The following is a 27,257-nucleotide window of genomic DNA, read 5'->3' on the forward strand; positions in this document are numbered from 1 at the left end:
CAATTTGACACGCCTTTGATAAACAGAAAATCAATTTCTCCCCATAGTCCAATAAATAGGTATTGGGAAGAAAAAACTATGAGTCCTATGAAGAAGTTCCAAGCTGACAGCCTCCCAGAGATGGGAGTCCATGCCCATCTCTAACCAGCCCCATTTGCAGGTGAAAACTGGAGATACACCCTTGCAGAGCAGCAGAAGGAAATGGGTGAATGAGACTTTGGTCACAGAGCTCAGGACTGTATGTCACTTTCACTGCTTCTTTTTCACTAGGGAACAGCCCTTAGTGCAGAAGATCAGTGAATATTACTAGTCGGGTATGTCTTCAACCAAACAAGGTTGATAGTTGCAATTAAATATCAAAAAGGTGAGGTTGAAATAGCAAAATTTTGCTTCTACAACAATCATGCTGGTGATAGTTCTGAGGATGGATTAGAAAGAGGATGATCTTTGAAAGCAGACAGATTAATTAGAAGACTATTGCAAGGGTCCAAGAAGAGGCCATTAAACTGAAACAATGGGAAGGGATACAAAGAAAGCAGATAAATTCTAAAACCAGTAGTCTGAGTAATCAGTAGCCGTATGAGCACTTGACACGTGGCTAATAGGATTGAAGGACTGAATTTAACATGTTTTAAACTTAAGGGTGAGTTTAAAATGTTTTAAATTAAAATTAAATTTTAATTAAATTAAATATAAATTTAAAGCCAATAGAGGATTCAATCATGGAACACTTAAGTTATGTTTAGAATAACTTAGTATTTTAATTTACCACTGCCTGTCTTACGAAATATAAAGCATTTCTGATAAAATCTAAAAAAAAAAAAACCCAGATTCTGAATGGAGAGGCAAAACATGGATTTATATTGATTGCATATTAAAATGATAAAAATGTAAATAAATTTTAGTCAAACATGTTATTAAAGTAAATTTTACTTATTTAAATAAAATTTATCTTTTTTTCTTCCTTTAAGGTGACTGCTAGAATATTTAAAGTTCCATAAATGGCTCACATTATATTTCTATTAGAAAGTACCAATTTAATATCTTGGGCATTAATTGAGAAATCAACGGGATTATAAAAGCAAGCATGGGTTAACCCATCAAGATTTAGTCTAGGAGTCTGTAGGTGGGTATATGGTTGGAAGATGAGGAGTTCAGTTTCTCATGTGGTAAGTTGGAGATGCCTGAGAGACATCCAAGTAAAGATCCTGAGCAAACTGTCAGAATACCAGTGTGATGGTCAGAGAAGCCGCAACTAGAGATACGGATTTGGAAGTGAGCAGTAGACATTGATAGCTAAAATTCAGAGTAGATTCTTAGGAATATTGAAATAGGACTTGTTTTCGTAGAACAAGACTTGCTAATCAATTAAATTTTGATTTTTCAACAATTTTGTCTGGCCATCTTGTAATTTTACCCTTCATTGAACAGGAAGGTCTTAGGGACAGGTCCAGGAGGAAATATATTCTTCTTCCTTCTTTCCTTGCTTCTTTCCTTCCTTCCTCCCTTCCTTTCACCAGGATTGAACCCAGGGGCACTTAACCACTGCACCATATCCCTAGCACTTTTTACTTTTTATTTTGAGACAAAGTCTTGCTAAGTTGCTTAGGGCTATGCTTTAAAAAAAAGAAGTGCTTTTTTTGATAGGAAGAGCCCTCAATTAAAGTGTCTACACAAAAACTTAGGTGTAGTATGTTCTCTCAGGGCAACTGAGCGACATCCCATCAGGGATATACTTTTTAGACAGAGAAGTTAAACAGTTTGTGTAGCTCATCTCCAGAGGGCAAAGGCTTCCTGTCTTGCTGACATAAGAATCCCAAGGACTACATATTGCCTCCTAAAATAAATTTCTGAAGACATAATGAATTGCATTCTATATCCCTAAAAATGTATGTTTATATCAAAAGAATTTTCCCAGGCCTCATGAAAATTATCTTCAGTCCTCTGCTCCTAATTTATAATTTTGATTACCTATGCTATTATTACCTTGAGTAGTCCCTAGTATATTCACCTAGTTGAAATGAACTGCTCACATCTGGAGTGACCCAATATCAGCATTAACAGGATTCTAATGCATAGCATCACCATCATCATGTGTCCTGGTCTTTGGCTGACACATTCACTGTGCTGCTTGCATTTTTAACTATTGCTGCCATGAATTTTGCATTTTGCTTCTTTCTTTTCTTTTCTTTTTCTTTTTTTTTTTCTTTTTTGCAGTAAAAGGAATTTTCCTGAGCAGTGTGCAAATGACCCCTTATTCACTATGCATTCCTCAAAATAGTTATTAACCCTGGTGCAATGTCTTCATTTCTTTTCCATCAATCTATATTGTGTTTAGATTTCTGCAAAGCTTGCATACTTAGTAACTACTTGCATATGCTTTCACTGTTGCTCATCATTCCTTTCTGTAACACATAGACTCTTGTATGGATTTTGAGAGTGACCATACCAGATTCCTTCAGAACATAGAAGTTCTTAGCTATTATGTCTCCTGGGATTCCCGCAGTAACCTAGATAGATGTTCTTGAATTCCTGGGAGCCAGTAAAAGATTATAAATGTTTGCTGTTTTAAGATGCTAAATTGTGGGATAATTTGCTACACAGAAATAAATAACTAATTACCTATAGAATGACTTGTATTATAGAAGTTCCACGGTGGTTTATTGAATTGGTCAAAGGAAATGTTTCCTGAAGGCTGGGCTTTGAAAAATAATTAATAATTAAAAAAAAAAAGAGGTATAGTCAGTAGTTCAAAAAAATTCAGCAAAGGATTCCCTTGTCTTAGCAGCTTGGCAAAGAAAAGAGGACCTACTATTTGTCCATGGCTAACAGAACAGGTATGAAACCATTCTGTGCCATAGCTTGGCACCCACCACAAACCAATGGGTTAGAAAAATAGTGATTGTACAAAGGAGCAGAATCTATGGACAAGATTTTTCTCTAGCTAAGTAAAACTCTGGGCATGTTTCTCCAGTTCTTCCAAGGAGAGTCTGGAGTCCTAACTTTTGGGAGTTTAGAAGAAGATCATAGGGTCACCCCTAAAAACACTCAACATTTGATCAGAAACTTTAATGACTGTGTCGATTCCAGATAGTGAGAGACAATGGGAAAAAAACTTTTATCCAGGAGTTAGAAATAGATGGCAAAAGAAACATTTTTTAAAAAGGTGGATTAATACATTTTTATGGAGTGGAGAAATAAGTAGAGAATTGTAGAAAATGGACCTGTGAAAAGGAAATTGAGATCAGAGATGCTGGGGGCATAGAACTTTAAATTTTAGGCATAGAATTTGCCTTTCCCTGTGCATAGTTGGGAGGCATGAATGTGTTTTAACAAAGGAATAACATGATAGGAGATGCAATTTCGCAAAATTTAACATGATCAAAGAAGTGATTTAGCAAATTAACCAATATAAATGGATTGGAAAGTATTCAGAATAGAGAGCCAAGGTTGACTGAGAAAGTGAAGCAGAAACCTCTGAGTGATAGATAAGTGCATCCACCAAGGACAGACAGGTAGAAATAGTAGTTTTTGTTCTTTTATTAAATTTTACACCAATAGAATTTTGGAGGAAGGACCAAAAGAAAAAACAAAAAGGCTCTAGAAATCCAGAAGCCATTTTAGAGAGACTAAACTATATACTAACTTTGAAAATGAGAAACCTAATTAACTTTGTGAAAGAAATGTAAAGGTTGTCAGACTCAAAATGAATTGTATATGTCAACTCTTACCCTAAATAACTAACTAAATAAATAAATAGTCAAAGCCATGAAGTTTTGAAAGAAGGGTCCTTACACATGATTGCCTATCACAAGGCTGCCAAACTGCAACATTGCACAAAGGCACTGCCACCTAATACAAAAAGTCTGTCTACAAGGACATCTGCCCAGAAAAGGGCTGTTCATCCTCAGACTGAGGTCACTTTTGATATTCATCACTGTGGTTAACCATTATTGTTTCAAAATATCTGATATAATTCCTCTTCATTTTTGTCTAAAAGCGCCCTTTTGCATCCTTGTCTTTGAATTCATTCATAATCTGCTAGGATACACATATGCCCCTTTAAATGTTCTGTTATTCCCAAATATATGTAATTATTCTTTGGGGAATCATTCTCATTGTTTTTTCAAGCTGACTTCCAACAGAAAACAATGAAAGAAGGAATTTGTATAGATTCACTTGTCTCCCATCTCCCTCCAAATAGTGACCACACATCTGGATAGCATTTAATCCGATAAAAATGTGGCCAACAACTTCTTACATTTTATCCAAAGAGAACTTTGTTTTTCATATCACAAAGCTTGGACAAGAATTTTACAACACATTGTGAAAAGACATTATGGTTAGTCTTTATTTTAAAATTCTAGCCAAATAGGTTATGTGCACTCTAAATTCCTGTGAGAATAAAACTAAACAAAATATCTACTGTATACGATTTTCAGGGTTGAATTTAAATATTACATGGCAATGTGAAACCCTTATAAATTAGTGCATGCGTTGGTTGTTGGTTGAAAGAACATTTAGATAGAGTATCATTTCAATTCAAGAGAAGCCTGTGTGTGGGGGGGAATAATTGGATTTTATCTTCATATAGGTCTGCATCCATGTATACTTACTAACTTTAAATAGATGTTTTTGGATTGAATTTTAGAGAAGTAAGATAAAAAGTTTGAAATGGACAGAGGCACAGAAAAATGAGGAAGATGTGACATATCACCAATATTGGTAAGCTATTTTGGGATATGTGATATTTACTATAAATACACTGTACTTCTAGTTACACTTAAAATGCTGATCAAAAGGTGTACTTTTAAATCAAAATCAATGGAGAGCTTGGTTTCAAAATACAGCTTCCGGCCTAGCAAAGTACAAAGAAGAAACACTTAAGGCAAATATGTACAACAATTCACTAATCAAATTTGCAATGCTCTTTCATGCCCCCAAGATGAAAGGATTTCAAAGAACACTCATCACTCTTCCTCAGCTCCACCCTCCATGCCATCTCCTCTGGTCAGAACCAATGCATTCTTTAATATTCATGGCAATGAAGGAGCCCACCTTTGTAGCCACTTTCTTCTATAAATCAGAGAGGTGTTAAGCAATCTCCAGTTAACGACACTAAACTAACACAAGAAGAGACTTTTCTACAAGTGACAGCATTGGTACAATTTCATTATATAACTGATAAAATTAAATTTAGCTCAATGTTTCACCTATTAGATTAAGAGTTTTTTCAATACTGATTCAAAAATGTTTACTATAAATAATCTAAGCTGCCTGGTGGTGAGGATACCATCATCAGCTTGCCTGTTTATTCATTCAACAAATATTTACTGAAGTAAGTATTGAGTGGCCAGCTCATTAATATCTATAGAGCCTAACACAGACCTGGGCCATATTAGATGCTTAATAAATATTAATGATCAAACCACTAGAAAGTCTGAAATATAAATGATAAAAGCCACACTTCTATGTTATTTTCCTTATTAATGATCATCATTATTAAAAATCATGTTCTCTGTCATCATAAGGTTTATCTCCTTTGAAAGAAATGGGCAGATATGAAATTACTAGGGAACAATTCATGATAAAAGTTAAGCTACAATAAATGTAGCTCAATAAATGATGTAACAATTAAGGAGAGATCATTATTCATCCAACAAAAAATGTTCATTACATACTTGCTTGAAATAACCAAACACCATAATTAATTCTTAGTTCAAGATTTAGGAAAATAACATCAGTTAAAATATGCAACTTTCCAATAATCTGCTATATATTGAGTGTTACACTTTTTCTATAGTGTCAATAAGAACTTAGATCTGACTTTCTCACACTTATATAGAAACCAAATTGTTTCTGTCAAGTTTTTGACTATGGGAAAGTTGTGAGTTCATATTTAACCACAGCACAATACTTTCAAAATTTAATTAAATAATTATTTTTTTTTCAGAACACTTTCATTGAGCATTTAAATTCTAGGTAGTAAATTAAGCCCCTCATTTCATATCTTTATCTTCCTCTCATTGTAAAGGTGAAATTTTTAAGCTGATTCTAAGCCCAGAGCCTGAGTAAAAGTGTAAAAGATCAGACATTGTGAAGTTTCTAAACTGCAAGGCTTGGGTTGTAAAGTAAAAGACCATTGTTATGTTTATTGTTGTTAAATTCCTCTGCTACTCCCGGAGCCTGTGATCTCTGAAGCTGTTAGGACAATACCGGAACTGCCCAGTAAACATTCTCACTGGCTCCTCTGGTGGTCTGATAACTTGGGACTTTGAATAGCCTGGCACATAGGCACCTCGGGCCCCAGAACCAATCAGTTTAAATGTTCACCCCGCTTAAAAGTAACCAATCACCCCCATCCAATCTGTTCCCGCCAGTGAATGTGCTAATCATGACTCAGAGTTGTTGTTCAATTTTCCCGCGCCTCCTGATGATTTGTTCGGATGTATGCAAAGCCCCACCCCCCACCCCCGCCCTCTCCAAAAGGTGTACTTAAGCTCAGCTTAACCTCTGCTCTGGGCCCTGGGCTGCTCTTCCTTTTTGTGCGAGCCGGCCTGGGGACTCAGCACGCTGAACCGGATCCTAATAAACTCCTCTTGCATATTGCATAAAGTCAGTCTCTTGGTGGTCTCTTCCTCCAATGCTTCGCTGGACCCTTACATCATCTCCTCATAAAACCTTACAATTTTAATAGTATATCATGTGGCTTGAACTTAACAGTAGTTTCATTTATAGTAATATAACAAAAAAAATCCATGTATCAAAACTAGGACACTTAATTCAAAAGTCATTTTGTCCTAAGTTTTTATATTTTTAAGAGTACAGTTAATCAAAATTTAAATGTGATTACATTTTCAAGTGAAATCAAACTTCATCGCTCTGAAAAATGGGATGAAAAACCTTATCAAACATTCAAATCTTCGTTGAAATGATATGCCAATCAGATTTTAAAAGTTATCTAATTGAAACAGCACTATACATTTTAGCAAGAATGCAATCAAGTTCTCTGTTTATTGCCTCACTCTATCAATTAAGGATGGAAATAAGATTTTTGAACAAGATCAGGATACAGTTTATACTTTCTGACTTTGAAGACTTATAAAAATTTTCGTGGCAGTTTAATGGATAACCAAAATTTCTAAATTTCTAAGTTTTATAGATAAAGCATACGATCTATTATACCAATCACCAATTGGCTAAATCTTTTTAACTGGGGATTAGACCCAGGGGCCTTTTACCACTGAACTACATCCCCAGCTTTTTAATTTTTTTTTTTTTTTTTTTTTTGAGACAGTCCTGCAAACTTGCTAAGGCTGACCTCAAACTTGTGATCCTCTGCCACAGCCTTTCAAGTCACTGAGGCTATCAGTGTGCACCACTGTGCCTGACCTAATTTTCAGATTATTTATATTTCTAAACCAAATCAAACAAAAGTAATAATCTAAAGTGCTAAAAGTCTTGTTTTACTTCTAAATTTCCAGTCCTATTAAAAAGTAGAAGAATTTATTTGGGACAACTCGGATAACTTCAAAGGTACATAAATAATTTGGTAAAACAGCCTTTGAATATTCTCAAAACTAAGTATTGCTATTAAGAATAGTTCTGATTCTACCACTCCTAGGTATCATCTTGAGACTCTGTTCTCTTCCTTTTCTTTCTCCTAAATTTCTGCCTTCTTAACTTCCTCTGTTTTTTTTTTTTCTTTCAATATTTGTGTGCACATGTGTAGTATTGGTTATTGAACCCAGGAGTGCTCTACCACTGAGCTACATCCCCAGTCCTTTTTATTTTGAGATAGGATCTTGCTAAGTTGCAGAAGCCGGCCTCAAACTTGTGATTTTCCTGCCTGACCTCCTGACTAGTTGAGATAGAAAGCATATGACATTGTACCCAGATCTTTTCATTTTTAATTCCTCTTTTTCTTCTTGCATGTATCCAGTGTTATGGGAAAGAATTAGAGGTAAATTTCAGTAGTTTAAAACAAAAGTGGCATTGTTTTGATTTTTATTTTATGTTAAAACATCGAAAGAAGTAACTTTTATCCACATGAAGGACTTAATTGGGTTACAAATGGCTGAGCCACTCTTGTAGGCAATGGAAGAAAGCGGAAGGAGACCAAAAGTTTTATTTGGCCAGATTTGGACTAAGAGTGGGTCCTAGTAATGGATACAAGAGCAGATAGGGCAGACATACAATAGTATTTGGGAATCCCAGGGAACTAATATCCTTTTAATAACAGACTATGAAAAAGGGAGAATCTGAAGATTTCAAATCCAAGATAAGGTATGTAGGGACAGGTTCTGAATCCAAACTGAATGTCCAAGCAAGACCAAAAGAGAGATGGAGAAAGAAAGAGGTACTCACAGGACACTCCAGAAACTCACTACCAGAAAAGGAGCTGTGGACGATTCTGAGATGATACAGATGCCTAGAAAGTCAGTCCTTTGCTTATGAAAGAACTCTATGCATTTGGTCAGAATTGGAAAGAAGTATCCATTCTTAGAGACCAAAACCTTTTGACCACAAAACAAACAACAGTAGTTTGAGTAATTCAAACTATTTACACCCCTTATGATTTGAGAATGATCACTGTAGAACCTTTTCTCAGGCTAAAAGTGTAATTGGTTATGGATCAATAAGTAATTTCTTTTAGAAGGAAAAAACCCTTGTTTTCTTCCCTTTTATTTATTTATTTTTTGAAGTAGCAAGGCTGTTAAATCAGAACTGAGCAAGTCTGTATTGAAACTTGAGATGACTCTAAACAGCAAGATTCCTTACTCCACTAGTTAAGTTTACCTCCACTGATCATTTATTTACGATGCCATAAAAACCCAGATGCTTTCCGTTTTGATTGTTAGATATTTGCTGAAAGGCAGCTGAAATTACTTTCCCAGAGTTGCCATTCTGACAACCCCATTTTAAATGGAAAATTTACGATGGTTCAATAACAGTTGTGCTGAGGTGTAGTTTTTTGTTTATTTTTTCAAGATTAGCAATGGATTCCGTCTGTGCAGTCAGTGTCAACCCTTCTCTGCTTATTGGGAATTCCCAAAGCTTAATGTAAATGTAAGATTAAGAAACTAATAAAATCTTTTGGAATTAAAATATTATTCTATTCTGTGTTAATCTATTCTGTGGTTTGGTGGTTTTTCTAATTATTTTAGGATTGGGGCCTACAGTCCAGTTTCCAACAGGAGAGAACATCATGACCCAGTCACATATCCTTTGAGGCATGAACACTGGTAAAAGGGAACTTATAGGGATACAACAAAACAACACAAATCAAACCTACATGACCAAAAGATACAAGGGCTCTAGACAAACTATACTTGAGGAATCAAATAGGGGGCTGAGGATATGGCTCAGTGGTAGAGGGTTTGCCTAGCATACTCAAGGCCCTGAGTTCAAACCCCAGTACACACATACACACACATGCTCACACACACAGAAATCAAATAGGGCAAGGAGAGAAGAAAATGAAACTTTCAGAAGATAAAGAGAGGCAGACAGAGAACAATGAAGATAAGAAAGCTTTAGACGCTGTTTGTTTGTGGGGCTGGGGATTGAACCAGGGCCTTCTTCATGCTAATAAAGTATTCTACCACTGAGCTGCAACCCCAGCCCTAGAGTTCTGGAATATGTGACACTTTACTAAATTTGTTATTTTGATATATTGGTAAAATACCAGTATCTCTGAACAATGAAAGACTCTGTATGCTGCTTTGTAAGTAATGAAAGGAAATGAGGAGATAGCATTATAGCCATACTCACTAATAATTCTTTGAACACAGAGTTAGAGCAAAGAGTCCCTGAATTATGAAGTTAATTATGGCAACTTTAAAAAGAAATGAAAAATTTTTCATTCAGGAAATACTATTTGCCTTTTACTATATGCTGGGCAAATTCTTGTGAACAGTTTAGAGCTTACAAATAAAGGAATGGTCCTGGACAGAAGTGGTTAAGTATCTATAATATTTTCCTTACACATATCAAAATGAGTTAAAAAAATGGCATAGAAACAATATTTTTGCCATTTTCTTTTACATCCTCAAATAAGTTTCCTTTCCTTCCTTCCATTTCATATAACTTTTGACAAATTTTCTCCCTGGCAAGAAGAGGAATGAGAATACTGAATCCAGATCTTTGATTGTTACCAGCATTATGGCCTCCTGCGTCCTACCAGATGGTATAGTATCTACTGAGCAATAACTCATTTTATTAATTTGGCAAGTCTGCCTAAAGACACAAAGACGGCTCCAAAAAGTATTTGAAAAGACCAAATCGAGAGGAATTCACACTCAAAAGGGGACTAAACCTTTTTTTTTCTTTTATAAAGCATATAGTAACAATAGTAGTAGGTCTAAAATTTTAATATCTCTAGGTTATATTCATATTTTCCATAGCATAGAACAGGTTTCTGGGAGAAGGAAAAAAAACACACAAGATGGGAAACTATAAATTATACATGAAAAGCAAACAGTAAAATGTAAAAGCCAAAATGTATTTAAAAAGTACTTACTATATGCAGTTCTAGGTAGTCCCCCAAGCCTGAAGAACTGTCCACTCGTACCAGGACTGCTTCTTTCTGAACAGTGCTAAACCCTATGGCCAGTCTGTCTGCTCGTGTACTTGGCCGGTCATTAGGAGGCCACTTATACGTGATTTGTCCTCCACCTTTGCTAAAGATATACGTTGTCCCAGCTGTAAAACAAAAACCAAAACTAATTAGTCCCAATATATCCAATCCCCACTTTCCCATGTTTCTCAAGTTGATGTATCAGTAAAGCATTAGCTTTACACACAAAAACTACGGCAAAGCAAATAATAAATTTCAATCAAACATGCTCAAGAAAGGGGACAGAGTTGTTTTAAAAGAAATAGAAAAGCAGCTCCATTTTTAATACACTCATTAAATCTACCAGCAGGTGTTTCAGAACAAACAGTCGATTATGTCTTTTTCCATTGAGTTAGACAAGTATGGAATGTAATGGGGTTTTATTTCTTCCTGCCAGTTTTTAAAATAGTTTAGTAGGAAACATTGACTAGAGGCTTCCAAAAAGCAGCAGAGACATATATCAACTTGTTTCTGAGACAAGAACTGCATGTAGATGTGACAGGGTCATACAACACTGTGGAACAAATCACAACAAATACTCTGAGAATCAAACTTTTATGGGGAAAAGGTCCATTCACATGTGACAGACGATAACTAATGAATGAACAGCCATAAGCCCCAGTAGTCATGTCAAGAAAATACAGATAATAGATTCTATCCATACCAGTCAAGTCTTATGTAACAAGCAACATCTAATGGCTGTCAAACTATTCAGCAACATAAAGACCCACTCCCCTATCCCACCAAAGTGAATACTAGTTATAGCACTGAGAATAATGTCAGATCTCATTTTGTGAGTGTTCAAATTTTACTTCATGTTAGTGATATCAGTAAATTAGCCAACTTAATTTAAAAAGAGTTTTATTTCAAACAGCGTCCAAATACCCAAAAGCTCTACTTCATTGCACTACTAACAATGCATTCTCAATGAAGGCAATAAAATGAATTCCTTGAGTGACCATATTCAGAAGAGACATGCAAAGATTTACACAGGGGAGAAGGAAAAAGAGAGCTTCCTCTACACTAAAGGAGACTATAGAAATGTTTATTTAATTAGCCTAGGAACAGATGTTAAGGACAATTCATAAAGAAGAGTATAGCCTTCCAAAACAAAGAATGAAGACAGGGATTCAGTGTGTACCTACTATGATGGATGTCAACTTGACTGAGTCATGGGGGTGCTAAAATAGTTGGTGAAGCATTATTTTCAGGCTTATCCTGAAATCCTGTTTCTAGAAGAGGTAAGCATTTGAATTGAAGAACTGAGTAAAGCAGGTGGTCCCATCCAATGTGAGTGAACATCACCCAATTCACTGAAGGCCTGAATAGAACAAAAGGTAGAGGAAAGTTGGACTTTCCTTCTATCTTTTCCTGACTGCCTATGCTGGGACATCAGTTTTCTCCTGCTGTCAGAAATTCTGGTTCTTAAGTCTTCAAACCCAGACTAGTCTATATTGGGTCTCAGGCCTTCAAACTGCATCCCTGGCTTTCACAGATCTCCATCTTTCAAAAGGTGCTTCTCATATGTGCAAGATTAGGTAGATAGGAAATAGAATATTCTATATTGAATTTATTTCTTTGGAGATCAATTATACCTACTATGTGTCAAATAAGAAAAGAAAAGCAACATTAAAAATGAAGCCACGAAATATCCTGTTTTATGGAAAAATGAATTCTACTCAGAGTTAATACCAGTGTGTAAACCTTTTATGTACACCACTATGGTGAGTTTTTTTGTTTGTTTATTTGTTTTTATAGTACTAGGATTTAATCCAGGGGCATTCGACCATTGAACTACATACCCAACCTTTTTTTCTTTTTTTATTTTGAGACAGGTTCTCCCTGAGTTGCCCAGGCTGGCCTTGAACTTGAAATCCTCTTGCTTCAGTCCCCTAAGTAGCTAGTGTTTCAGAAAGGTGCCACTATGCCTCACTCAGGAATATGTTTTTTCCCCCCACAATTTTAATTTGGTACATTATAATTGTACATAATGATGGGACTTGTTTCAGCAATATGCTTTAAAAATATCTATACATTAAATTTATATGATGACCAATTTGCCACATTTTCACATAATTATACACCTGACAGATTTTGTGCTTTTAGGTTGGGGTGGGGGCAACCAAACTTTTTTTACATCTCAGACGTATCCATGGTCCCTTGATCTTCAAAGACCTCTATAATAAGGGTAAGATAATATTAAGGGTATAATATATTTGATATTATATTTAATATGTATAATATAGTTAATATTAAGGGTAAAAAAATATATTTAAAGGTAAAATAATCCCTTGGTATATAGACCCTTGGTAGATATATCCAACAAAAAAGTCAGAAGACAGTTAGATGTAAAAGTATTAAAACCAGAATATTGTTTAAATGAAATGGTATGGATGCTGTGCACTTCTCTTTAATTTTTTTGGATGCTAATGCATAAAAGAAGTTCATCTCTCTCATGTGAGAAAAAATAAGTCATATTTCAAAGACACCAGTCAATGTGCAAGCAAATAAAATTTGGAATATATAAACTGTATATCAGAAATGCCAGAGCTTTCCAGAGCCATTTATGTCCTATATCATCAAGTACTGTCTGGTAAATATTTTTATGCTTGCTGAGTCTTGCAGATAACTAATATTAACTATTTCAGTAAAGCATATGTTAATAAAAATAGAACATATAAAAGCTGAAATTTCTTTGAAAGGAGATGTACTGGTTGCCAGCTACCTCTGAATGCTGATATTTACTCAATGGTTAATTTACATTTCTCCTTTTGATTAACTTTGTTCTCTAATGATATGGCTGTCATGTGAAATAAAAGTTCAAAATTAGAGCTACTATGGAACAATATATATCATCTAAGAATTCAGATTTCTTTAAAATCAAAATTGACAAAAAAGTAATATTGTAAATCAACATTACCTTAATTTCATAGCGACTTTAAAAATCACTTTCACAATGACTTTGTTCTTTTATCTATTTATGTAAAGAAAGTGGGATAAACATTACTCCCATGTTATAATTGAGGAAATTTAGCTATAAGAACCTGTTATCTAAAGCTACATACTTGGTTAAGTGGCAAAGCTGATACAAAAACTAGTAGACAGACTCCTTTTTCAGTGCCTATTATTTTTATTATTATTATTATTATTATAGAAATTTTTCTGTCATAACAAGATGGTCAAGAAAAAGTTAATTGGATATTTCAGTCTGAAATTTTCAAGGCCAACTGTTACAACATTCTAATAGGGTCTCATGTTCATAAAGTGTCTTTTGCACCTGAAGCTCTTATACTCTCCTTTTGCCTCAAAATGCTTTAAAACATACAAACAAACAAACAAAAAAACACATGTAAATGTGAAATGACAGAACATTTAATATATTCAAGATAATATTAAGTTGGAATACATTTCCCAAACTTCTGGAACTATAAATGTTTCTAGTCATACAGTTATAAACCTTCAATGATTATGTTATAATATTACTACCTCAACTTTGATTTCCTATATTATTTACTAACTACCCATTTTCAATATGTGGTAAGACTTGGTAAATAGCATGAGATTTGATAATTTTTAGTTCTTTAGGTTTGACTAAAACAAAGAAAAACAATTTTACAACTATCTGCCAAAACTTGAGACCATTTCTAGTTTCCCTTTTCTCCAGAATCAGATATCCAGTCCTCCCACAACTGTTTTATCTACTTTCAGAGGCATCCTAATTTCTTTTTTTAAAATTTACCTTGCATCAAACTTGAAAAAATTTCCTATATTCAAAATTCTCCCTTTAATACAGCAATAAAATTATTCTTGTAATCAAATATTGTCAGTCATTTGACTGAAGTTTCAAACCCTAGCTCATTTATGTTCATCTTTCTTATGTGAATCAAGGGTAAAAATACTTATTGCAAAAGAGGAACTTAGAAATTAAGGATGTAAACTCTGGACTTAGTCAGACCTGGGTTCAAATTTCAACTGTATTATTTACTAACTACGTAACCTTAACAAGTGATTTATTTTAAGACATGGGGTTTTTATCTTTAAAAAAACAGGAATAGCAGCATTACCTTACAGAACTTCTGTCAGCATTAAATGAGATATTGCACAATAACACCATACTCCAATTCCCAGAATATGGTAAGTGCCCAATAAATCTTAGAACAATTGGGATTGTGTATATGTGTGCATGTGTATGTGTTGTAAAAATATAAAATAACATTGCAACATTTTTGTTTTATTTTAACATAAGAGCCTTTAGGAAAGTTTGATGTATTTGAAAGTAATGTTCAAATCAAATACTTTAAAAAAAAGAATGTGGCAGTTTTATTAATCTTTCCAGTATTTCATTCTCTGAATAGCAATTTTTTATATATAGTATTATTTATATGCACTATTATTATATGCACTAATAGTTGACAATGGAAGTGATATTAAACTGTATCACATGGGAGCTTTCATGAGAAAAAGAATATTAGTTCATTACCATAAAACATCTAGAATGGAAAGATTTATAATATGAGGCAAAATAGTCACTTGACCATTAAATAAAGAGGTAAGTGTACATAAAATGAACTGCAAACTAGCTTTACATTTTAAATTTTATTTTTACAGAAAGATGTTTTATTTTATTATGTAAGTGAATTAAATGTGCAGTGATAGTACATCTTAACCACAGTCGGTCGTGATTTTTATCATCCTGGAGAGGAGCGTGAAGAAATGTGTTGCCTTTCTATTAATGTGTGTTTCTATATAATAAGTGCTAACGCATCAGTGCCATGACTCCTAATCAATTTATTGCAAACTAACCTTGGCATTTATCACATGCTGAATGTATGGATGATTCAAACTTAAAGTGGTTTTCAGCAATCTCTACATTTAAGGTCTGTAGCAAGTCTATATTACTTACTTTGTCATTGACAAAGCTGGCTCCATCAGATGCAAATTTAGCAATGTCAACACACTTTAAACTAAAAGAAACATTTGTAAAAATTACACATGGGTTCCCCATTCTAATGTTTGAACTGTCTGCAATGTGTAATAAGAAATATTTTTAGATCTTATTGAACTTATTACTTACATAAAAGGTGAGTCTCTTCCCTCTTGCTCTTTCTTACCAACCATCTCCACCCTAAATGTGCCAACTTTAGCCTCATTTTGTTTCTGCAAAGTCTAATATATTCCCCCAAATGGATTGAATCTGTCTGAAAATGATAACCATTCAGCCTGTACAGGTCTGTCCAGTTATTGGTTGCTCTGAATTTTTGCCACGTGAACAATAATACAATTAACTTCTGAAAAGATTAGTTTCTAACCCATAACATAAGTACGTGAATAAAAGGTTCTTACTTGAAAGCCTATAATACCTCAAACGTCATCCTGTAGCCAACGTGAAACATTTCCAACCATTATGTTTCTATTAACTGAAACCAGGATCTAACACTTTTTTTCCAAAGTTTGCCATGCTTTCAGATGAAAATTAAAAGTAATGCAATATTAATAAATTAGCAGAGTTTTGATTCCTCCTACAATCTTGTTAAGATGTCAGCATTAAATATGAATTTTCTAGCCAGTTGCAGTGGCGTACACTTGTGATCCCAGCAGCTCGGGAAGCTGAGACAGGAGGATTGCAGGTTCCAAGGCAGCCTTAACAAAAAAGGATGCACTAAGCAACTCAGTGAGACTCTGTCTCTAAATAAAATGCAAAATAGGGCTGGAGATGAAGCTCAGTGGTCGAATGCCCCTGAGTTCAATCTCCAGTACTGCATCCCCATACCCCCAAAGCAGTATGTGTGTATGCTTATGTGTGTGTGTAAGTATGTGTGTGTGTGTGTGTGTGTGTGTGTGTGTGTGTGTGTGTGTGTGTATATATATATTTTTTGGAGTAAAGTTCATAAAAACTAAAAGCAATTAAAAAAAAAAAAAAAAAAAAAAAGACCATCTTGCCAAGTTCGCAAGGAATTTTAGACCAAAGGTAAAAATCTCTACATTAGTGAAGCAAACAAACAAAAACCATTAAAAAATCACTAAAGCAATAACAACTAACTACAGTTCATTGTCTTTGTAAACTATGGAAAGATGTTTGCAAGATTGTAATTATTTCATGAAACTGAGCACTAGAGTTTTCTAATTTCTAAACTTTCATATAAAAGTATCAAAAACTTAGGCAAAGCAGGTATTATAGTAGAAGAGATTAAAGGAATCACAGTAATAGGATCTCCTACTTATAATTTGTAACCAACTCTAAATCTAAAACTTAATAACAAAGCTTCCCAATATTGAGAAGGAAGAAACAGTTTTCCATGTTACATATGCATCTGAGAGTGTGAAAAAAATGAGGAAAATGAAGACCATGTATCCTAAATTGAGACCTCTGGTGGGAGAGGAAAACTTGACAGAATTGAAGATGTGTTGTAAGAGCTCAAGAGACTAGCGAATGAGACAAGGCTTCAATCACACATCTTTGAGAAAGAGAAGGTAGGTCCTTAAGAAATAAAAGGAGGCAAAGAAACATGACATGTAACTTAAATGGCTTAGATATGGACCCCATATCCTTTATCAGATCAGAAGAAAAGAGATAATTACCTAAGAAAGCAAATGTGATCAAAATAGCCCAGGATGATATTCGAGTTAGAATCAACAACGAGAAGTTTGTTATATATGAAAATTTTATGTTCTATCAGAACCTTAGACTCTTAGAGGTAAGGAAATTTATTGAGCTTTAAAAAATAAGCTGTGGACTATACCATTGAATGTTGAGAAAGACAGGGAAGTCAAGATTATGACTCCTCCACTGGAGTCTCCCTAGTAGGGCCACCATACAGTGCCCCTGTACACACACACTACCCTGCCTGACACAAGCACAAACTTGCCTCAATTTCATCACAAAGATTATTGAACACTGTGAGAATCGGAAATATTATTAGATGTCAGATGCCAGAGTCCTTGAGGAGTCATTAGGCATTAACAGTATTTTCCAAACTTTCAAAGGGATCAAAAGAGGCTGAACCACCCAAATCCACAGTATATCTGGAACGTGAGAAAGCAGAGGGAGGAATCCCCGTCCAATAACAGCCCATAGAAGATTCCATTCTAGGCCAGTCCATTTTAACATGAAACGTGATGTGTGTTTACTCAATAAGAAATTTCAATCAAATAAAACTATCAAGACAATAGAACAGCAACATGATATTGATAACTCTGAGGTCACAAATCATTTCTCTCGAATATAATTTAAACAGTAATTAAGCACTTCAATAAAAACCAAATATTTTCTTCTTTCTGTTGTCCAAAAAATTTAATTAAGTATCTTTCTACTAAGTGTCCTACATTTTGTATATATTTACTCTAATAAAATATTATGACATATATTTATCAATACATCATATGTATTTCCAGTTTTTGACATTTTCAGGTATGCTATATGGAAATTCAGTATTCATTCTTCTGAAAGCAAGTGTCCTCCTCTCTACTACCTATGTAATTTTTATACTGCAAATGGATCTATGGGTGACCTACCCTGTCCATACCCTAGCAGTATATTCAGGAGCATCACAGATAGCAGCAAAGACTATGTACCACACATATACCCACCATCAAATAGAATGAGATGGGACTTGGTGTTCACTGGTGTCATACAAAGCCATTACTCTACATAATCAACAACTGATGTCAAATGATTTGAATAAGTCATTCTCTCTTTTCTGCCTTATAAGGAAATCAGTTAAAATAAGTAATATTCTTATATCACCCTATTTCTAATTTGGCTGATAAGGGCCAACTGTGTGAAAGGAACTAGGAATATAAAAGATAAAGCATTCAGACCTTTCTCCCAAGAACTGTGCATTGAAGATAAAAATCAGGGCTAAATAGTTTGTGTGAGATGTCAGATGAATGTTATTTAGTCATGATACCATTTATTTGAATTTTTAAATAGTGTTGATATTCAGGGTAACCTCAAAAATGAGCAGAAATATTATAAATAAGAATTGTCTAAAACTGTCTTACATATACATTTTTACACACACACACACACACAGAGAGAGAGAGAGAGAGAGAGAGAGAGAGAGAGAGTATCACATCAAAGTAATTTAAGTTGCTGAAAATTTTGAGATAATGTTCAAGCCAGTGAAGAGTATCTTAGAAAAATTTTGCAATAAGTAATAACTTTACTTAGTGGTTCCTTTGTAGTATTCTTTCTTTCAAAAACTACTTATTGTTTTTGTCTCAAACATGTTATTTAGAAAATACCCCCTCAAGAAACAGTTGAGTTGAATCATTTGAGCTGACAAGTCAGACAAAGTTTTCCCAATATCACATTCAAAATCATGGGAAACTTTTCAAAGTCACCTAGTCTAGGTTTATGGTAGGAAGAAAACCAAGCTACTGGTAGACCTTTTGCCAATCAAATTACGAAACCTGCCACAAAACCACAAAGACAACATAGTGATTCAGAGCTAAAAACAAAACCAAGCAAAATAGTCCCACAACCAATAATCCTAAGAACATCAAATGTTTATGTCTTCCCTTCTGAAACTGGACTCCCTCAAGCAGTAAGTGAACTTTATTAAAAAGTCTCTGGGAAGTAATTCAGAAATCGATTTGCATTAGAGCTATACGCAGAAGGGAGGGAGACAGAAGAAATCATACCATTACATTCTTTAAGAGAAAAAAATGTTTGAAAGAGCATTAAATAAGCTATGTAAATTCTTGATTAATTAGTAACTATGCAGTAAAAGTTGAAGACATCATTATGTCCTTATTTCAAAATTTCATTGTCAAAGTTCTGAAATTTCAGATTAAAACAGAAATTGCCCAAGTAGAGCAGCCAAATGTGAGGTCAGTTCATCCAGTAAACCAGCTACCCACTCATCCAACTGAGACCAGGGCAAAAGACAGGTAACTGATTTTCAAAGAAAAGGAAATGGATAGATAACACTCCCCACTACCCCTTGCTAACAGCCTCTAGGGGAAGAAAAGGATCCACTTTCTAATACAGACAATGACCCCCTGGAAGGCTCTTTTCCTGCCTTTTGGCCACTTGGGCATCAAAACAAAGGAAACCTGAATCTATAAAAGAGGCAAGACACCCCCAGTCCCTTGGGCACCAGTTCTGGACCTCCTTTTCTCTCTCTCTCTCTCTCTCTCTCTCTCTCTCCCTCCCTCCCTCCCTCCCTCCCTCCCTCTCCCCAACCCCCACCCCCACCTTTTTAAATAAAATCTACTTTTTACTCTTGCCTCAGCATTTCTCTGATGTTCAATCTTCATTTCTCTGCTGCTGGGGGGAATGAGGACTGACCAGATCCTGATTTTCAAGACAGGTTTCATGTTTATTCATTCCTTTATCAGGACAGGTCGCTATAGAAATCACTGAAATTCTTATGAAACATTGTCCAGTCTTGAAATTATTTAGATAGACAGCCTTTGCATCAGAACACATGGTTCCAAAATTAAGACTACAAGCTGATCACACTAGTGTGAACTACTGCCTTCCATGTACTTGGAATCTAAGAGGGACCCAGGTGCTATGGAGAAGCTTCAGAAAATCATGCAAATATAAGCAAATGTCTTTCTATATACATTATTGATATTTGCATGTATGGAAACTGATACACACTGTGGTGATGAAAGAGAGCAGTCAAAAGACAGAATGGTGGGAATTTTGAAGGGCCTAGGCCTCATATCTTAATCAAATCCTATATGAGATTATTTTGAGAAGTTTCTTAGACTGAAAGCCAGATGTTTTGTTGAAGAAATGAATTTCATTCAAAATAAGCAGAGGGACTTTTTGAGCAAAACAAATAAATAAAATACAATGCTGAGACAATAGCAAAGGGGTACTGCTAGAGATAGAGACTACAAATGCAACAAAACAGCAACATTTAAGAATAAAAACATCTGTACACATAATAAAATTAATTAAGCATTTACTATGTCTAAAACAACACAACAAATTCTGGAGATGATAAAAAGTTACACACCATCTCTCTGAAAGCTCCAACTCTCATTACTGGTTCAATCAGATATCAACTTCCTGAATTCTCTTTCATCTTTCAATTCTTATAGACATAGTTCATGTTTGCATCATTTTCAATTTAAACACTGTAACAAATAGTCGTCTATATTTATCTGGTAACTTCCTGCATGTCCTTAATAAAAATCCACCTAACAAACCAGTATTGAATATGCTTTTTGAAATAATATCTCTAATTCTTCCTCTATTCTAAGACTTTTAATAATTAATCCATTGTCTACCACATAAAGAATCTGTCTCATAGAAACTTTGAATAGCCCCCATATAAACTAAACCTAGAGAATTCACTTACCTCCCAAAATAATCCTAAATTCTTTCTGGAGAAAATAACATTTAACAAGGTTTCAGAAAGATAAGAGCTAATTTTGTGGGCAGCATTTTCATGAAAAAAGGCAAAGAGGGCACAAAATGTTTTCAAAGAATAGGGAGCAGATTCACCCATAGAAGTGGGGAATCACTTTTTCTTTTAGAAGGAGATCTATACCTTTTTAATCGCCACTATTTCCTATCTCTGTGTCTCCTGAATTAAATCCTAAAATAAATACAGAGAAGAAACCGTACAGTAGAAATTAGGAGTATTCAAGGACAGTGTTACAAAGAGATTAGATAAGTTCTAGTATGTTATTATATTAAAAATTCTATGAAATGCAAATTTTCTCTAATAAGGAGTCACAGAGCAAAAACAGAAAAATGTGATGTTAATAAGAAAGAAACTACATTTAATGAGTGTTGTGATGACATTTTGCTGTTTATCACAAATCATTTCCTTGCAAATATTCATCAGAAGGGAAACAACTTCCCATTTTTTAAGTGCTAGCCTATGCTCAGTAGAAAAGGTAACAGAAGTAAAATAAAATGTGTAAAATAAAGTAAAATAAAATGTGTAACTTTGTTTATTCATTCTTCAACTTACACCCTGTAACAGCTTATGAAGATGACAGCCAGTTCTGTGAGAGATCAATCCACATATTTTCATAATGACCATTAAAAGAAGGAAAAGTAAATAAATAAAACTGAGAAGTTAGGCCACTTACTTTGACAAGTAATTGTGGGTAGTTACAAGATTTAAAAGCTCAAGATGGAAGTGATTGAGCCCATGAAGATCTTTAGCTAATAAAATTCAACAAGGAAATTAATTTTGAAAGCGATAGATTAAAAATAAAAAAGCTTCTCTATGGAGATCTTTATATTTCACCACCCATATGAAGGTTATATAACTCTGTGTAAGAGTTATTTTTGAAGCTGAAATGATTGAAACATTATAGTGTGGATTAAAGGGCCAAATCAGACCTGAAGCAAGTCAGGATCAAACCTTTCTTCTTTTGTATTTGGTTCACAAAATTTTATCTTCCTAGACAGAAATTATAAGGTAGTTTCAATCTGCACCTCAGATCTTGGAATACTCAAGTCCCAAACCTCAAAAGACACTTAAGTTGAAAACATGGTCTTTAAATGGAGGAGGCTTCAAAGGGCATCTATGGAAATGGCCAAGAAAGATCTATAGGACAAAAACCATAGGGCCCTCAGGGTGAAGGAGGCTTCCAATTTAAGCAATCTGCAGTGTTGGGCTCAATTTTATATGTTTGATTCATTTAAAATTGGTTATTGTATTCAATGAAGTTTGTATACCATCTGTCTTTGAAGTGATTTAAATTAAGTTTTACAGCTCTTATGGGAAAGAGAGACCATTTCTAGACTCTGTATAGTCTGCTTACTACCATCAATCACTAATTAGAATTAATTATTAAGACTTCAATTTCTTATTTTTCAAGTAGTCTAAATCATTTATCAAAGGATGACATGGATTTCTGTTCCTTCTTTGGGATACTGAAGTCATAGTCATATGACTTTGGGGTAGATGCTACTGACATGATGATTTTAGTTAGATGTGTAACAATAATGCTATCTAAAAGCTACATTTAACCAAGAGAGCAGTATTTTTGGAACAGCAGGCAGTATAAAAGTGCTTTGTGAATATTAACATATTCTAGCAAATTAGTTTGCACTCATTATCATAAGCAATTACTTACTGTTTAGATGCAGCTTGTTTTAAATTGGCAAGCAATTTGCAAGAATTAAAACACAACATAGAGAGTTTTCTGAAAATTCAACAATATCCTGAGACAGATGATGTTCCCAGGTTCACAGAGCATGTGCCAAACATGGTTGCCCATGAAACATATTTAGTATTAAAAAATAGTTAGGTGGCTACCTGGACTTTTAATGAAAGTTGTTTTGTTAGAATATTATCAATAACATTGTACACTGTCAGGCATTGAAAAAATAAATAAATAAAAAGATCTTTAGGAGCAAGGGGGAAGGCTTTGCTTTCTAAAAATGAACTGTATGCCAATTTGACTAAAGTTCAGTACTTCAATAACCCATTGGTTGCTTGTGGTGGTGCACACCTGTAATCCCACCTGCTTGGGAGGCTGAGGCAGAAAGATCACAAGTTGAAAGCCCACCTCAGCAAAAGCAAGGTGCTAAGCAATTCAGTGAGACCCTGTCTCTAAATGAAATAGAAAATAGGGCTGGGGATGTGTTTCAGTGGTCGAGTGCCCCTGAGTTCAATCCCCAATACCCCCAAAAAATAAAATAAAATAACCCGGGGAGGGGGGGGTGGCTACCCAATCTGTCCTTTGTAAGAAGTGTCTGTTATCTTTCTCATTCTCTTCATTAATCTCTAGTAGAGACTACTGATGTTCACCACTATTCAGTTTACCTGCTTTAATAGCAGAAGTCTTGAGGGTTAGGAGGCCATGCTGTCTTGCTAGAATCTGCCTTTCCCATTCTCCCTTGCAGCTTGAAGGGGTCATATAACCAAAGTGGTAGCCAAAGATCATGGGCCAAGTTGATGTGCAATTTTCCCAGTTTGGGCCCTGAAATACCTGTACTCTCCTGCCCATTTCCCTCTTTCTTCTTGCTGACTGGTGACAGAAAGGGAGCTGCTTCTTTAGACTCAAAAAAGGAGAAAGCCACAGGGTGAGAAAGGCAGGCTTCTATCCTGAGACCATTAAACTGTAACTGCTTTCATCAGAAGAACTATCTTATATTTTGGTCAGACCTGTGCATTTCGGGTCTCATTTTTACAGTCAAGGGTGTTGATATAGCTTTTAAAACAAAATGACAAAACATTTCCATGTGGTCTTTTTCATCTTCATGAAAGTTAAATAAATTTGATAGGTAAGCTATAATTATCTCCATTTCACAAATTCAAAAGAAAGTGGTATTCACAGAGATAAAATAATGTGTCAGTGATCATCAAGTAATTTGAAACTTTTGCTATCAAACCTTCCATAAAAGGTTGGTAATAATCTATTACCTGTTTTAAAGTAAACTGATGTTTCTCACCCTGGCAGTTCTACGGGAGGTCATATGTTTTTTATGGACTTATCTTATTCCCCATTTCTTTTCTTCCTTATAAAACCAAAATGGCATATATTAGCAAAACAAATTAAAGGATGTTGCTTAGAAGCCTGAAGCAAAGTAAAATTAACAGACCTACATAGGCCTCTTGGCTTGAATACAGAGCATTTACTTTTAAAAATTAGGATTAATTTGGCCCTGTAAGATATAAATTCTAGTAGTTCCCTCACAGTCTCACAACTAGGAAAAGTCTTTGTCAAAGAGTGAGTCATCCCTTGGAGTGTAATCATCAGGGAAGATTGTGGCCTTGTCTCCCAATCTCCCCAGAAGTGAAGGAGCATAATTTCTACAAGTGTCAATTAGGAAACAGATGATCTCATAATACTAAACTCTCCCACTCCCCAAAACATCCTTCAATATTTTCAAACCAGGACACCTGGTGTGAAAGTTTAAAAAGTCTCTGCCTTTTGTTTCTGTGGAGCTGAGTTCGGTTTCTCTCCCTTGTTCTTTTCCTTGTTTGTTTAACTTGTTGAGTACCAATTTTCTTTCATAACCCACGGATCATATTATTCTGCCATTTAAGCCAGCCAGAAAAAGCAACAGTAACCTGGTCAAACTAAATAAGGGAAAGTCTTTGTCTGAATTTCAATTTGTCATCCTCAGATAAAAATCTCTCTTGCATAGAAAGTAAACAAAAGTATTATCAGGAGGCTAAGTAGGCATTTTACTTGGAGATATTTTTATGCAATAATCAAAATGTTAAATAATGTTGTACAGCAATATTCTCAGGAACATTCACCTAGAGTGAATGATAAGAGGGATGACTTCTGTGCAAAGCGGGGAGCATCTATCTCCATTTCCTGATAATAGTCATGGCAAAAACAAATACATAATTATCAATTGAGTACCTTCCACATATTTCATTTTTATATTGGTGTTATATTGTTTGTTTTTCAAAATAACATTTTATCTTGATGATAAGAACTATTCTTCACGGTACCTTGTTTTTACCTTGAAGCCTAGAATATCACAAGGTACTTCACAGATAACAAGATTTGATGTGGCGAACAAAATAAAATACATAATGTCCACAATTATTTTGATGATGCCTTTGTTTTCCTCTGGTGTTTTAGAATCAAGTATCTCTGTGCTATTCATATAATACAGAATTTATTATTGGGAAGAAGGATAACAAAGAAAAGTCCAATGTCTTAAAATCTGTATTTCAGCAACTTTTCTCAATGTCTTGAAAAGAAGTATAATCTGGAAAATGCCATCGAAGTGTAACAAATTGAGAGTACTAAGGAAAGAGACCATTGCAAATGGAATGTAGTAGCTGATTTTTTTTCTTCTTTTCAAATGTTAACTATGGAATAAAAACAAAATGTTTAATTTAGAGTTGTTATATTTATATGCTACTTTAGAGTAAAAAAAATTTATATATTCATGTAATCATATACATTTACAAACTTTTTTCCAAGATTAGCAAGTATGTACTTAAAATTGGTACAGTATAAGAAATATGGATATGGTGTTCTCTAATCATAGGCCAGTTTTTGGATAACTAATACCACCACATTTGGGAACAGACAAAGTAAAATAATTAAACCGAACAAATGAAAATCAAAGAAATTCCCTTTGCAAAATGATCTAAAGGAAATTCAGACTTTTCAAAACCAAATAAGCAGTTTACAAACCAAAGAAAATGTATCAAGCTGGGAGGTCATTTATTCTTATGTAAATAAACACCTAAAATAGTTATAAAGAGGCATTTTAAAGGATAGAAAAAGAAAACATTTTTTTCTTGCAAGATGTTACTGGCTTTTCTAGCAATTTGAAAACCTCATATCAATAAAATTTAAAGCACTTCTTAATTTTTCTACCTTTGTATTATTAGTGAGCAATATTTATTCTGTATTCATCTGCCATGTCCTTACCTGTTTGGCAAATGCCATTCTCTGTTCCATGTACTATGTTTTATGTTTCAAGCTGTAAATTTCCAAAATAGTCATTTTCCCTTCCCTTCTCACCAAAATAATATGAAACCATAGAATTCACACTGTCCTCATCCATGAGTAGGATATATGGAATGAATTCAGTTGGAAATGACAGTTTCCACTGTAACCTTCTAAGCCATTCCCCCAAAAAGCTGATCACAGGTTTTGGTGCCCATAAAGACATGAGAGTATGCTGGAATAAGCAAGTGTACAGGAAAGTAATACAGCAGTGTCCTCCTTGCTCACCCTGGCAGAAGCAGTTAGCATGCTGTTTATTAGCTTCTGCTCATATGCTTCTCAGATAATTTCCAGCATATCAAAGAGACCAAGAAATACAGGGTTTATATTAAAGCAAAAAGAGAATCAAGTGGAAGATTTTAATTGGGGAAATAACATGATCACTTCTGAATTTTAGCAAGGTTATCTTGGCTTCTATGTAGAAAACATGATGGATGAAAAGAAGCTTAGGCAAGGAGTCCCTTCAGAAGATCATTTTCACAAAAACAAGAATAAATTATAATGACCTAAACTAAGACAGTTTGCCAGTGAGCACAGGAAAAAGTAGACAGATGTGAGAAGCATAAGGGAGGTCATGTAAGGATTTTTGCAGGGAGGGCAAAGGGAAGAAACCAAATGTCACAGTTGGGTCACACACCTGCAAAGTTTGGGGATGCTATGTCACACACTGAGACAGGAAATATCAGAGAAGGAATGAGATGCTTGAGGAATGATTACATTTGTTTTTTCATTCGTTTGTTTAAGTGACCACCTTCTTCCAAGTGAGAATATTCTATCTTTGTAGTCCTACAATATTTAGTACATGAAAAGTGTACACACAAGATGTTTTTCAGTCTCCTGCCAACTGATCACACACGTAAGTTAGAAGAGATATTCAAATGAAAATCTTGTCAGAGCTTTTTATCAAAATAAAATTTGCAAGACCATTAGTCATAAAAACAACTATCTTTTATTCATCTCCTTTAAAATATTCTCAAAATATAATATTATGGTTTTAATGTGATTTTTCCATGAAACGCATATGAATTGGCTATATTTGTCATCAGAACATTTGCAAAGTTCTCTTTCTTCTGATAATTTTAAGAAATTGTTTTATGGAAAAAGCTTTACTATACCATATTGTCCCAGCATGTCTTTTGCTCTATTGCTATTTTGTTCTCTGCATATAATTGCCTGGCTAACTTATTGTGCTTAGTTGATTTTCTTTCTCTGCTCATCAAGGTTTTCTTAA

The 27,257-nt window shown here is 34.5% G+C and overlaps 1 protein-coding gene across 37 annotated transcripts in view; it reads right to left on the bottom strand.

Annotated features, from left to right (window-relative positions):
• Nrxn1 (neurexin 1) overlaps nucleotides 1-27,257 on the bottom strand; it is a 1,060,252-nt gene that overhangs the window by 284,912 nt on the left and 748,083 nt on the right. For all 37 annotated transcript variants that reach the window (XM_076833753.2, XM_076833750.2, XM_076833726.2 and 34 more), the window contains one exon: nucleotides 10,523-10,704. In XM_076833753.2, the coding sequence (XP_076689868.2) occupies nucleotides 10,523-10,704 (182 nt within the window). The remainder of the gene's footprint in view (nucleotides 1-10,522; nucleotides 10,705-27,257) is intronic.

The sequence above is a fragment of the Callospermophilus lateralis genome, chromosome 14 (assembly GCF_048772815.1).
Source record: "Callospermophilus lateralis isolate mCalLat2 chromosome 14, mCalLat2.hap1, whole genome shotgun sequence".
Classification (NCBI taxonomy): domain Eukaryota; kingdom Metazoa; phylum Chordata; class Mammalia; order Rodentia; family Sciuridae; genus Callospermophilus; species Callospermophilus lateralis.